Raw genomic sequence first — 14,798 nt, forward strand, 5'->3', positions numbered from 1 at the left:
CAAAAATTTAGAATTTTGTACGATTCTGCAATATGACTATATTAAAGTTTGAAAAATTGATGTCGTGATCCTTCTATTTTATGGTCTTCCCCCATTCTTACCCTTCGTCGGTTTTTCAATTCTCACCACCGTCCGTACAATTATCAGCTATTGCATAATCGGGATCGTGCGGCAGGTGGAATATTCCCTGGAGTGATATTATGCAAGAGGAATAAAAGAGAAGGCGTTCGCCGATAAATTACAAATCAATCGCCACGGTTGAGCCGACGTTCCTGTAATAAGTACCTATACCCTAAAAAGAAAAAGAAGAAACGAATGGCAGAGGGGCTTGGAGGGGAAAAAAGAATTATTCAAATACAGTGACGCCCCTCGGGAATCGGTCACTTCTTTCTTACATTATGCGACGGCATCCCTTTTTCTATCCGTCCCTTGATTCTCACTGGATCAGGTTCTATCCCGCACAGCGGGGGAAAAAAATTCTCGGTATTATCGATCGTCTGTAAAAAGTGACATAAATTTTACAAGCAAACGAATTAAAAACATACCAAGGAAAGTAAAATAATTCATAAAAAACACACAATGATTTTTGGTTTGAAAAAATCTCATCTTTCCGGTGAAAAGCTCGAGAGTTTTCGGTAATCCGCGAGACTCGCAAAATCAGTGACTGCAAATGATTGCTAATTAGCGATATTTTCAAAAATTAAGACTACGAACAATTAATCTTTCGTTATTTTATTTTCACATGTTTGAAATTTCGATGTACCGGCTGTTCCAAATATCAATCCTTCCAAGTTTTTACCTCTACCCTTATTGTAGCTGTTTTAACTGTGATTTCAGTGGAATCGGTGAAAACCAATCAACAAGTCACGTGATCAAGAAAGAATTTACAACACTCGCTGTAAAACAAAAATTTAAATTAACATCATAGTGCAGCCGATCCAGAAAATAAAATCTACTTGTTTCACTGCAGCTTGCATATAATTTTAAATAAACGTAAAGTAAATCAATTTTAATATTTCCAAGGATTGGGAACATGAAAAAAAAATCATATCGTACATTGGCACTTGTCCCAACGGGATATAGCCGTAAAGGAAGAAGAAGAAGAAGAAGAAGAAGAAAATTGTTCTGCCGCGAGAGTATCAAGGAGTCTGTACAAATCACCAGCTGTTGCAATCCATGAAACTTTCTGGAAACTTGGCTCTGATGTACCACCTCCATGTGTATATATGTATATATTATATATATTCAGAGTCTCGCAAACATCCCGAGAACTTTACTCAAGCCAAAACTAAGTTCCCAAATTTGACCCTGTACAAGGAGCATGTCGTAAGCATACAATAAACATGTATTATATATATATATATACACATCGTAGAATTGAGTATATTATCACAAGCTCAGTTTCTCTGCCTCAAAGAAGATATAATATTTACACATACCTACCTTGCGATTAGTAATTAATTATAAACAGGGTGAATTTCTAACGACCGAACGGTCTCAAGTCTGTTAAAATTTAATGCGCACGCGTCACGTTTCAAGAACAGTTTCTTGCCTCGGCGACGAACCGTCATCAATTTAAACGACAGTTCACCACGATGCACGTCACTTCAAAAATTTCGACAGCTGTCGGTTTTGAGCACAACTGGCAAGATATTGGAGGTTGCATTCGCTACGGTTGGTCACATTGGTAAACAATTGCTCTGGCATTGTAACGCATGCGCGTTAAACTTTAGCAGACGACATACTATTCGTTCGTGAGCAATTCACTCTGTGCATATACAAATCAACGTGCTAATAATAATTTCAACATCTTGTTTTTTTTTTTGTATTTTTTTACGGGTTGGATTGATTCTTTCGTTTTTCTCCGTGAGATTTAAAAATGTTCATTTTATTTTATCGCATATTTATGTATATCATGTATACATAGGAATTCAATTCCTACAACTGCAGACGATTTTTATAATCGTTTTGAAAACTTGTGTGTGTGTGTGTGTGTGCTTCTTTCAAACGAATACATGGATCAACATAATTACGTTTATACATATATGTGCGGTTCGTTGATGACGGTTGAACGAGAACGACCGAATGAATTTGCAGGGCGAGCGCTATATCATAATCGATACCGGTATTGTTACAATTATTACTATTATAATTATTATTATTTTTATTATCGATAATGTTAAATTTATCATTAATTACCTACTCACGCAGCGACACTGAGTTCCATATGATTTTTTCCAGGTTACTCTGACGTCATATTTACATGTACATTGAAAGCGTTGTTACGAATTTGACTCCCTCTTCTTCTTGTTCTTCTATCGGATGCTGAAGTGAAAACAAAAACAAAGAACGAAGACAAAAATTTTTCATTTGAAAAACGGAAAGCCTACTATTATGTAAAGTTTCAGTGGTAAAATACATACACAGTGCGTTTGTATTGTTGAATCTGCCGATATAATTGACGGTGTATGAGTTGGGTTTTAGGAATTTTTTTTTAATCTGACAATGTCGTATTTGAATTTAATTTTTTAACGTTAAATTCTTATCTCCACAACTCTTCGCACTTTCGTACAATATGCATCTCCAATTTCAAATTGCGGCAGATTCAAATTACAACGCCTACGTTGTAGTTCTCAATCTTCATATACGCCTCCTCGTATTATAATTCGTACATTTAAATACATATCATATTTATAATACACCGTACGCAGGCGCGTTTTTCATCATTTTGCAACGTACGTACGAGGCGGTCCACGATGACTTTTTTTTTTTTTGTGTTCTCTTAACTCTGTCGTGAGAAAATTCCAACGACGAACGATAATATCAGCAGTAAAAACAAGGGATAAACATTTCGTTGTAAAAAAAAAGTTCGTTTTTCAAAAACTTGGAGAAAACCAGAGTAGAATAAATTCGTTATTGATCGTAACTAAAATAGCAAACAAAGATTGTAAGGTCTTGTCCAAAAAAAAAATTTCAAACCTCTAAAATTACAATGAGAAATCATATCCTTAATTGGCATCGCGTTAAAGGTTCGTCGGTAGAAAGGTTTGAATTTAATTCTTTGAAAAATAAAAAAAAATTGACAAAAATCTCTCACGATTAAGAAGTCTGTTGATTTTCAAAATCGTATCTTAAAAAACTAACCGATTTTCTCAGATTCGCTTTACTTGAACTCCGTTTCATCTCTCCAGTTCTTCCTTTGTCACGTGTTTGGTGGATTTCTTACACTTTGAAATGAAATAAATTTGAATTGATTACTAAGCGAAGGTCAGATGTGGCGAGCTTTAAGCGTTGCAGATCATGTATTATCAGAATATTGTACGTGCCATTTTGAAACGCCTCGCGCGTTCTGTTTTAGGCATATTATACATACCTATGTGTATCTATAATACAGGAACACCATGTACTCTTATTATGTATATTTATATTTATAATTACAAGACATGTATGTATAATAATCGAGTTACTTACAATTAGTATTAATCAATTTTTGTTATCGTTATATTATGTATCGTTAATTATTCTCATTATTCTTATTGTATTATTTTTATAATCTCTCATTTATAGCTACGTTTTATTCATTTAACTACGACTCTCGCAATTTTTCATTACCATTTTTCACTTCGCCTCGTTCTTGTTTTCTCAAACAATTCGAAATTGACTAGATTTTTCAGGATCTGCGTTCCGTCGCATTTTATTCTCTACAATAATTTGTAACCATCAACTTCGACGAAACCAAGTTTTGCCCCTTGTTTTTTCGAAACCTGGTCTCTTCGTCCTCGCTTTTCAAATAATTTCTGTGAGCATGATCATTTACTTACTTTTAAAAGATTTTAATCGATGATCCTGTTACATTAATACCATTTTTTAAATGATCAGGAGACAAAAATGCCTGGATTGGATTGTTTTTTTTTTTATTTTTATTTTTTTATTTTATCCGCTTATCCTTTCTCCGCAAAGAGTAATTTTGGAAGAAAAAACCGAACCTTCTCAGAATAAATACGATCAATTTTGACTGCGTCAGACAAGCTGCAGATGCTTTCTACACGTTTGACTTGGTCTCGGTATTTAATTTCTTGGCGTTTCAAAAAATATACGCTTTGAAAATAAGTGTTTTACGAATGGAATTTATTCGCTCTGCCACAATTACTCGATTTACGGTAGTAATTAACAGAATAAATGCAAGGTAATGTGATAATTTGGTAATCTCGTTTTTTAATTTATACACGCATGACATTGTAATATTTATACGTATACGTGTACATTTATATGTCTGTGTTTATTAGCTGATTACGCATATTTATTTTGGCACTTTTTATAATAAAACTTATTTACAGGTAACAAGAAATAACATCGCCTATCAACAGAAATATTGTAATTATTATTATTATTATTATTGTTGTTGTTGTTATTATTGTTATTATTATCATTAGATATGCAATGATTTTGCAAGATTGCCCTACAAAATAATAATCGATTTATGTATATTATACCTCATAATCGCTGTTGATTTTTCGTCTATCAATTTTGTCATTATATAATCAATATACAATAAAAGTGAAACGAAGTTTTTACATTAAATTATTTACATTCTTTGTCAGATTTATTTACTTACCTATTTATTCATTAAGTTACTTATACTTCTTATTACTGTTTTCTTTCCTCTCTTTCTCGATTCGCACAAGGTTAGGCATTAATATATATTTATATACTATCGTTATGTATACCTATATATACGTTCGTGTTTTTCGTAGAACAGTACCTAATTGAAGGCGGTATTTATTTCGCTTATACACACCTAAACGAATGCGTGTGACAAATTGCTTTCAATGAAAATTATTACTCTCGATAATTAGTTGCTGTACCATATTAACTCGGGGGTTGTGAAAAATAAAAACATAACGGTCTGTTATTATCTATCGCCAGTGTTTTACGAAACACACTGAGCTGGAAATTAATGATACTGGATTGTTTTGTTTTCACTTGCTTGCGTGGTTTTATTTTTGTTATTATTTTTCAAACGGTTATCCGTACAATATGTTTGAGCACCGAAGTCTTCTGTGTACATATCTTACATGCAATTTTTCTTATTAGGCAAAACATACTCTCACATTATTGTAATACGTTATAAAATATGTAGTAATACTTTCAACTTGTTTTCGTTTTGGCTTCGTTCACGCGGTTATATTATAGTTAATTTTCCTTACGTCTGTTTTTCAATGTTTCAAAGTTGTTTTTTCCCATTCCTTCAATTTCCGTACATACACGCGATCGTAACTGACATGCATGGACAGATTTTTGCGCCCTTTATACACAGTCCATTGCACTTCACTTCAGAGTCTGTCGGGAACGATAATCAAACATGGCGCCGCGCAATAAGAACACAGAGAGTAAGGAGCGTGAAAACTTGTCGGCCAACCGACGACCGGGAACATGAACATATTTTGACTTTGTCAGTAACGCGCAAGCGGTTGAAGTCTGAATTTTCGCCAATTTGAAAGGCAGTCGATAGCACGATTGGACCAAAGTCGCGAGGTGGAGCGCGAACCGAGCAGCCGAGGCCGCCATGTTATCAGCTTGCATGCGCGCGATATTTGTTTTCCGTCAATTATCGGTGTTTGCACATCGAACTTCATGCACGGGAAAATAATTCTCCGATATTAAACGAACCTCGAGCAGCAGCGCAAACGCCTGGAGAAACGGCAACACGATACCTGTCCAGCTATATCGCAGCTCTTGTAGTGTGGAAACGAGATTCCGACACTTGAAATGCGAATTTCTGGTGCAGTGCAGTGACGCGAAACGCCGGGGCGATTCATTAAGGACGTTATATCAATCGAGCGATTAATGCCCGGGGACATCTCGTGGATTGTCGGTAATTTTAACACTACCTGCGACACGGACAGTCGCTGCTCGCACACACAGGCGAACACAGATCCGCCATAACGCATAATGTCAAACCGGTTGTCAACGCTCGGAAACCGTCTCTGTAGTACGGTATTATATGCACTGTGTATTACGGCGCATAAACTGTCCGGAAACTTGGTATCGTCGTTCACGTTAGGCGGTGACAAAACTACGCCAGCCGTCAACGGTTACAAACGGCTGCCTCGCGTTCAACCAACCAGGAAAACCTCCCTTGCTGATGCAAGCTTTACCCCCCTCCCTGCACACTACCCCGCATATCTATAGGCATGTTTGTAGCCGTCGGGAAACTTAGGGTGAATTCCATCCGGCTCTTATCCATAATCCATGATCCTTGTTTCTATGTTCAAGGACAAGTTCCTATACAAGCTGTGAATGTTGAAAAAATTTGATTGTTACAATTTCTACAAGTTTTTATAAAGGAGATAACAGAAAGAGAGGGACAGTGACGATAATTTATTCACCGTTACTGTATACTATCATCGCAGCGTTGGTCTGCTAACCACGATAATTTTTCATTTCGTATACGGCGCGAGTACCAAATACACGTTATTTTATCTTATTCAGTTTGGTATGGTAATTAATATGCCGAGCGATGGAAACGGCATAAATGATTAGCGAATTCTCGTCACTGCTAATTCCCGGGAGACGGGTAAACGGTCGTTAGAACGAGAAGAGAAACCGAAAAAGAAAACAAACGAGAGAAAGAGAGAGAAATGGCGAAGAGACGTGGAGGGGCGCGGCTAATTTCCCCCCGTTTTAACCCATCCCTCGGCCGTGTAAGGTTCTTTAGATTAGGGAAGAGCGATTATTAACGCGGGTGGGTGAATGTGTGCACCCTTGCCTGCAGGTGCCCCCTTCGTTACGATGTAATGTCGGTATAATACAGGCGCTACGTGGGCCCGGGTCCTTCGCATATTAATACACGCACACACAGGGTGTATAACCCGACAAAATTATCCGTTTTCCGCCGCTGTTCCCTCCGCTATATTCTCCGCATGCAAAATAAGAAGGAAAACGAGAAATTCAACGCATTTCCAGCGTCCAAACAAAAGCTGGATCGAACGGTGCGCCAACTAGCGGTGGCGTCCTGTATTATAGAGAGAAAGCTGCGGTCAGCTGACCACGCATCGATTGGCGCGCAATTCGAAACGGCGTTTGCTTGATTTTTGATCAGATGCCCATAGAACAGTTGAATATTGAAGAAACGAAGAAAGGTGTCAAGGTCAATGTTATCAAAAGTAAGACTCTAGTTGATTGAGTTCAGTCACAACCTTTGAACCTCTGAATTTAATTTAGCTTTTACTTTTGGATTCCTTTTGTGTACGAGTGTCTATAATAGAGACCATCAGAGCTGGAATTAACGGGTAATTACGGCCCACCGCCATGCGCGCAGGTCACATAGACGACACTCCTGTCTGTGCACGACGGTATAATATAATACACGCACGTGAGGCAGGGGCGTTAAATGATCTAATGACGTCACCAGCCAGTATCTCTCTCACGCTTCGGTTAACCGGAACTGTGGCGGATTCCTCACGCGTGGCTTAACATACCTGTATACCTTGCGCCACACCTCCACCCCCAGCTTTACCTCCACCTCCAGCCCCCGGCGGCGCGACGCAATCCTCAAAAGTTCGCGGACGATCATTCCGCGGTTTACAGCCGTTGATAAAATTGGCGTAGTACATTCTCTCACGTAACAACGGATTTTTTTGGGGATGTTTATCCGCGGCTGCCCGAGGAGTGTAATTATCTTTGCTACTGTCTTCTCTTCCAACTCATTCCCGCACCTCTGACTAGGTCTTGCAATCGTCCCTGCTTACGCATAGCTGGAACAGTGCGTATAACACGAACCCCCTGAAGAAGTTCGAAATGACTAGCAGAAAATTAACTTTCAACACTGCGGAGGGGTTAAACGGATTCCGGGGTGCTACAAAGGGTTACACAATAACGATTAGCGACAAGCTATTAGCTACGAGCGATTAGCCCGGTTGTGCAGGTTTCGCTCGGTTTCCGCCTTTCCCGAAAGCGGTTTCCCATACCGGAGGCATGCTTCTTGCCCCATGTCTCAAACACATATCCCCTTTCTTAACGCCCCGGTCATAACCCTTTGCGATTCCTGAATTAACTCGCACTAGTTTCAATAAACTACGGCCTCCAATTTGCCCCAGTTTTTCATCCCTTATTCCTGCAGGCAGGTTGAGGTTCCCGAGGAACTTCAACCCCGACATCTTATCGGAGGTCACTCAGCGTTCGTCGTGTCTTTACATTAGCTAAACAATTTACAGTAGGTATATAATGGTATTCATTGTCCATCAACGTCAAAAGTTACTAGCCAGCCTTTCCACAGGGTAGTTCTTTTATTTACACGCTCGGAGACGGTTCAAGTCTTGGCTCGATCAGGTGGCAGCTGCAGTTCCATTTATCCTCCGTTTCGTCCTAATTCCCGTTCTGCGGTATGTACGGCGGCATGTAGGGACCCGTCAATATGTACTGAACAGCGACTATCATCAGCTGCGGAGCACTCCATCTCACGATGTAGGCACTACCTGAAACCAGGAAGAAAAAAAGCACGACTTTAGAGAGAACAGCTGATCCCGCGGATCGTGTTCGGAGCAACGTTGGTACATCGTTCCTTAATTTGTTAGTTCTTTTACCGTACGGTCTTTCATCCTAATTTGTCTGATGTGCTTCTGAAGCATAAGTAAATCGTTGTGTCAACAGGGTTCTTTCGGTCCGATGGATCCTGACCGTTCCGAGCTAGCGTTTTCCATTTTGGAAGTGGTCAGCACGATTCAGGCAAAATATCAGCTTATCCTGCAGTGTTCACGATTGGGACGATTGATTGAAAGGAGTCGCGAACGGTTCGATGCAGGTCTCGGGGAAATTTGATAGAATATCGAATGTCCGGTGGATGTTTTTCGACGGTGGTATTAATGAGATTTGGTAAGTTATTTGACGGGGGTCATAAGCCGATTGCGTGCCATACCGGCGTCATTAAATTTGCATAGCGTAGTGTGTTCATGGATATCCGCGTAGCCTGAACTCAGCTCTGTTTCTGGAAATCGAATATTGGAATCGTTTATTTCTCTCCGTTCTAACAATTCAGCGTTCTTTCTCAGCGGCGCAAAATTACGAGTGATTCGTTTGTCAGTAATTGGATCAACTATACTCTGTGCGTGTATACGACCATCCGATATAAAATCCCGACTACTCCTGGAACGTGAAGAGAAAATGTCAATCCCGCACGTGTGTCTGCGTTATTTTTCCTTCTCTTCGTATCCTGCAGCAGGCGCGATATAAGAGAAGCCGTATTTTTTCCCTCAGTCAAATATCCCTGCAGTCTTAGAATCGCGATAAATTTTTTTTCTTCATCGATTCCCTCACGATCGGCGTGGCGGGCGGAATTATTACGGAGGCTTTGCTGTTCGGGCATCCCTTGCGCACCCACATAATACGCAATGCGATACGTTTGTATTTAATTTTTCGAAACTACAACGTATTTTACCCGACGACTACGCTGTATATCAACTGTAAAATATTCCCTTTCTATTGGCCAATATAATTCACGAGTTTTTCTCCCTTCTGCTGCTGTTGCCCAACGTGACTCTGGCGCTTGACTGACATATTGGCTCTGATAGAGCGTAATCTATTATGCCGATACCGGATGCTGCGTTTTTCAGCTCGGCCGACGGACGTCTCCATATTGAAAGTTTTAATATCACATGTATAACGCACCAACGGAAATTTGACACCTCTGAAAACGTTTCATCTCTTGTTCTCAAAATTTTCTCCAAAAAACACGTATCTTTTTACCAATCCACGAACTCAAGAAAAAAAGTCATTCAAATCTACGAATAATCATAAGCAGCTACTGTTTATCAAAATTGGACGAACAACGGAATAAAAAAATCAGTTAGTAAATGGTTTTTTGGATAAAAATTCATTCATCCAAAATTTTTTCCCTCGATCACAGGGATTTTCTATCAATTATATTCAATCTGAAGATGTACGGTCAGACTTTCGAAATCTTTGTTTAGTCTTGTTTTCGTTTCAATACATTTTTTAGCCGACTATATATCCTTGTAAGTTCTGCGGGCTCAGAAGCACACTAACATATTAGATGGAAGCTTTTTTGATCGTTCCACATATCGTGACGTGGAAGAATGTTGGACCACTCGAAAGATTTGATTGTACATGATAAAAATAAAAATAAGAGGGTTAAGAAGAAAAGAAAAAATGATAAAAAAAAAAGAAAAATACGAACGAGTGGAAAAAAGCGCGTGGCAAGGGAAATGGATAAGGGCAGGTAGGGCTAGTGGCCAGATCAGCTATTTCCGGCACGTATCGCGTTCGCTTTATGTTATGGGGTAGACCGGGGCTGTTCCTATGGTTAACTGACTTTGCTGTTATTGAAAATGGATTTTCCCCTCACGCTTGCTAGCTATTTCTCGCGTCTGGCCTAACGACGCGTTCCTACGTCGTGAAAGCTCGTTCATTCCTCCGTTGAAACTTCCATGAACGACGTGGGGCTTGAGGGACCGAGAGGCTTGTGTAAACGCGTAATTGCGACAGAGTCGTCAAGCCGATCGCTGCCTTCAAAATGCCGATTTTCGTCGCTCCCCTTTACGCGGGGCGAATTTCAAAGAGCGTAAAGCGCGAAGCGGAACGCCGGATATAATCAGCCGTCAAAGGAAGCCAATCTCTTACTCTTCGCGTTGGAATCTCGATAACTTTCCGCAGCCGGGGTTGCGGGTGATGAAATTCGGGCGAAACGGGAACTGGAGTCCGGGTTTTTTACATCGTGTTTTTCTTCGCCCTTCCGAGGTCTCTATAACCTATACTGGCAGGTGTTTTGCGGACGTTGGATTTATCAGCGCGAGAAGCATTTGTATTCGCGATATAAAAATTTATTTATATACCGATAAATTCACCCTACCGTTGGTCGCGTGGCCTAGACTCAGACCTCGGCACCTCAGGACTCTTTTTTCCTTTCATTTTCTCACCGAGGAAGGGTCCGCGACTTCGCGGAGAGAGACCAGCTGAGGTTTTTTCTTGAAACGATCTATAAATTGAAAGTAACAGCTCTATGCGCCCTCCGAGCTCGATCGAGACCGGATGAAAAACTTGTCTCCTTCCTATAAGGGTCGCTCAGTAAAATATATATTTCTCCGTCGATACACTTCCTCGATGCAGGTTTATTATCCCGGAAAAATGGGGATTGAAACAAAAATTGGATCCTGAATATCGGAACAACTGTATTCTTTATTTTTTAAAAGAGTTCGGAGTGAGAATGACCGGGCTGTTTGAAACAAAATTAAGGAAATACTGTTTCAGATATCTCCGGAACAAATTCGAACGGCGATTTTAGGAAAGGTTTAATTATTCAAAGGTATCCAATTATTGAATTCTGGTGTCTTTGATTCTATTCAAACGGTTTTGAGCTTATTTTATTAATCACAGACATCTCCAGGAATTGTTTACGGTACAACAGACGTTCGTTAACAATTCTATTTTCGTGTTTTAACTATTATTTGACAATTTGAGGTGTTCCAGTCAACGTGCAAAAACGGGTCCAAAAACGTCAGTATTGCATAAAAACCGTAAGAGTTCCTAATTGTAAAATCGTTTCTCAAGTTATTGACACATTACATTGCGTTATTCGAATTTGTTCAGATTTATTTCTTATAAAAAATAGGGATGTCGTTCCGATCGTATCGGTAACTATCATTATTGCAAATAACATTGCTGGAAAATTTTTAAGTGATTTCTTGTTCTCCTCGTTCATTTACGAATGTCCGACGCGACAAATCGAGACACTTTTCCATCCTGTACTATTTTCGTTTGGAAAAATTGCCCCAGCTCTAGTCAACCTGAATAAAATTAAGTGCTGTAATAAATCTCAATGCAATGCGTGCTACGTCGACCAAAAATCAGAGCTTTCTTCCTCCACCCTCCACTAGTTACCAACGTATTTCTATTACCGTGTCCCTCTCTTAATACATTCCGGAAGTTAGGTAGAAATCAGTCGACGGGGTTCCCCGATACTCCGTCGTTATATCTATATGAAACGACGTCGCGTGATGAGTGCTCGCTTTCCTAATGTCCTCATTAGGCTCTCGGGTGATTCGATTCCCCGACATAACGTTGGTTCATCGGTAAATAGAACAATATCGACGAAGCGCGGGGAAACGAGACGATAATAATGAGAATAAGAAAAAAAAAAAAAAAAAAAAAAAGACCAAAAGAAAAAGGAAACGGAATAAATAATAGTGAAAAAAAAACAAAAAACAAAAAAAAAACGTCGAAGACGACGAAAAGCTACAAATTTAGATAACGTCGAAAACCGCGGCTCATTTTCCCTTCGACCCTTCGCAACTTTTCACGCCGACGAATAACCGCCGTGTCGGCGTTCGCGGTTGCGTTACTTCTGGTCTGAACCAGTGGGGTCAAAGCAGTGATTAATCGAGGAGCGGCGGCGGGTACGAGGGCGTTAAAATCTCCCGCCCCCGTGTTTTTACTTCTTTCTTTTTTTCCGTTTCCCTCTCCTTCCCCCTCGCTATTCCGCTTCCCTCGGTAACCGAGGCGGGGAAAAACGGCTCTCGGAATTATTCCAATGACCGCAAATGTGTCGCACATGTGAATATGATATTTTTTCCTCGGCCAAAGGGGGAAACGAAGATGCGAAACGGTGCATGGACACGAGGACGCGGTGTTAAGTTTGGCGGTAGAATATTTTGCCGGAAGTAGCTCAAGTCAAGTGTCGCTGACTTACGAGAGGCGCGGCTTATGTCAGGAACGGATTATATATACAAGTTCGCTAATTTTCTCGCTGGGAAAAAAGTGGAAGAGTAAAGGGATAAAGTGGAGAAAATAAATGAACAGACACGGAGGAAAAGGATACAGCCAGTTTAAACGCCTCGATTATTTGACGAGTGCATCGCTGCGACGAGATTTTAATCTCTCGTGTAGTGCCGCAGCTTAATTTCAGCTCCAGCATTTTTTTCCTCGACTACTTTTCTTGATACATGCCGCGACTAAACTTGATCTAATTTCAGCACCGCCACCACTTGACCAATGTCGCATAAGTACTTGGGAATAGTTTTTACCGAGGGTTTTATTCCGGGTAAAGAATTCGAGGCTGAATTTTGGTCAACGTATTTTGGGGTAAAAATGCTCGAAGACTCGATAATTAATTGCATTCACTTCGTATAGTCTGTATGGTGTTTCTTAATTTTGAAATGGGGGAGTGTTGAATAGATTTAACTTCACTGCTTATATTACATTGGCAAAGTGTGCGGAGTGAATGAGGGTCTTATTAAGATAATTCAGTGACTGGCAGATAATGAACTCTCGAATCGTATAAGTTCGATAAAGCGTGCTATTTCCTCTAATGATGTTATCGCATTCGGGATTTTTATTTTGTCCACAAGTAATTTCATTGACAATATTATTTCTGCCATTACTAGCAATCCTTTCATGTTTACACGGAAGCAAATTGGCTCTTTCGATTTCAGTAACCGACATGATAGCAAATAAATTACAACGTTATATTATATGTACTTACAACGTTATATTACATCCTAATATACATATACGTAAATCACTTTGACGTAAAAGCCAGCCTTCCAATATACAGGATCAATAAATAAGACCCATTATCGAATTGCAGTACTTTACGAATATCGATCGGCCAAATAAAATTCATAAGCTCTAAATTACTTGAAATCAGAAACAACAGCAGGACAACAGGTCGAAAAAAAAAAAAATTTTCCCCCAATTTCTGGCGATAATTAACTTTCTGTCCCACCGTCGTTACGTTGCTGAATTTCTTGGACTCTCGATTTTTATACTCGTGACAATACAAAGATATTTGAAGTAAACCTTCGCAGCTGAAATTTCCGGGTTGTGTAAAAACGTTTCGAGATTGCTAATCGACAACGGGTCTGGGCACAGCGTTTAGATGTCACGCACTTTGACATGGGGGTAAATTTTTCGTTTCACTTCAAGTGCGCACCTGGAGCTTGAAGTCGATGGATCGTTGTAACTTTTGCGCCAGATCCGGGTCTAATATCGACAGAGTGCTCGGCTGGCTGGTGCGTATCAAGGTTCCCAAATCAGAATAATTTATGTTTCTGTTCGCTAATGCACGCTTACTACCTTTCTCTCTCCCCTTCTCTCTCTCTCTCTCTCTCTCTCTCTACCTGTCTTTCTTCTTCCCTCCCTTGACTGACTAGATGAAGGTGCGATACTCTGTGTGTATCGCGGAGTGAACAGTGAAGCCTGCAAAAGGGCGTTGCGAGCCGGAGTTGTTTCTGTAATTAATGGCCAAGTGCCGCGCCGGGTTGTCTGTCATGTCTCACCCGCAACGTGGCGCAGCTCCACGTCCCGGGGTATGCTGATGGCTGAATAAGAGCCCGATTTCACCCCAGCGCCACCTGACTTCTCTCTTGACGGAAACACGCCGGCTGGCTTTTGCATCAGCGACATCTCGCGGCAGTTCTTATGCACGTGGGATTCATGCGTTGCAGAGTTAACCTTGATGAATCGCAACTCGATATATCTCCGCTCGATATATTGCCTTTCGATATTTCTCCGCTAGATATATGGCCTGTGAATTTTCCCGCTATATATATGGCCTCTGGATTTTTCCACCAGGTGCATGGCCTTTGTATATTGCCGCTCGATATATCTCCGCTTGTTTTATGTCCATTTCCTCCAAGCCCCGAGTTCGAAGATCGCAGGTGCGTTTTAGCCTCGTGAGTGTTCCGTTTCAAGGATCAACTGTTTCGTCCGGATACTTCAAGGGGATTATGCTAAGCGGCATTGTGCTATTTTCTGTATCCATCTCGTTCCGAACCGATATTTAC

At 40.3% G+C, this 14,798-nt stretch overlaps 1 protein-coding gene across 3 annotated transcripts in view; it reads right to left on the reverse strand.

Annotated features, from left to right (window-relative positions):
- Nucleotides 1-3,498: 3,498 nt before the first annotated feature.
- The window catches only part of LOC124304959 (lachesin-like), a 193,282-nt gene continuing 181,982 nt past the window's right edge, over nt 3,499-14,798 (reverse strand). For all 3 annotated transcript variants that reach the window (XM_046763783.1, XM_046763784.1, XM_046763782.1), the window contains one exon: nt 3,499-8,477. In XM_046763783.1, the coding sequence (XP_046619739.1) occupies nt 8,368-8,477 (110 nt within the window). In that variant the 3' untranslated portion in view covers nt 3,499-8,367. The remainder of the gene's footprint in view (nt 8,478-14,798) is intronic.

Source organism: Neodiprion virginianus, chromosome 5 (assembly GCF_021901495.1).
Source record: "Neodiprion virginianus isolate iyNeoVirg1 chromosome 5, iyNeoVirg1.1, whole genome shotgun sequence".
In the NCBI taxonomy this organism is placed as follows: domain Eukaryota; kingdom Metazoa; phylum Arthropoda; class Insecta; order Hymenoptera; family Diprionidae; genus Neodiprion; species Neodiprion virginianus.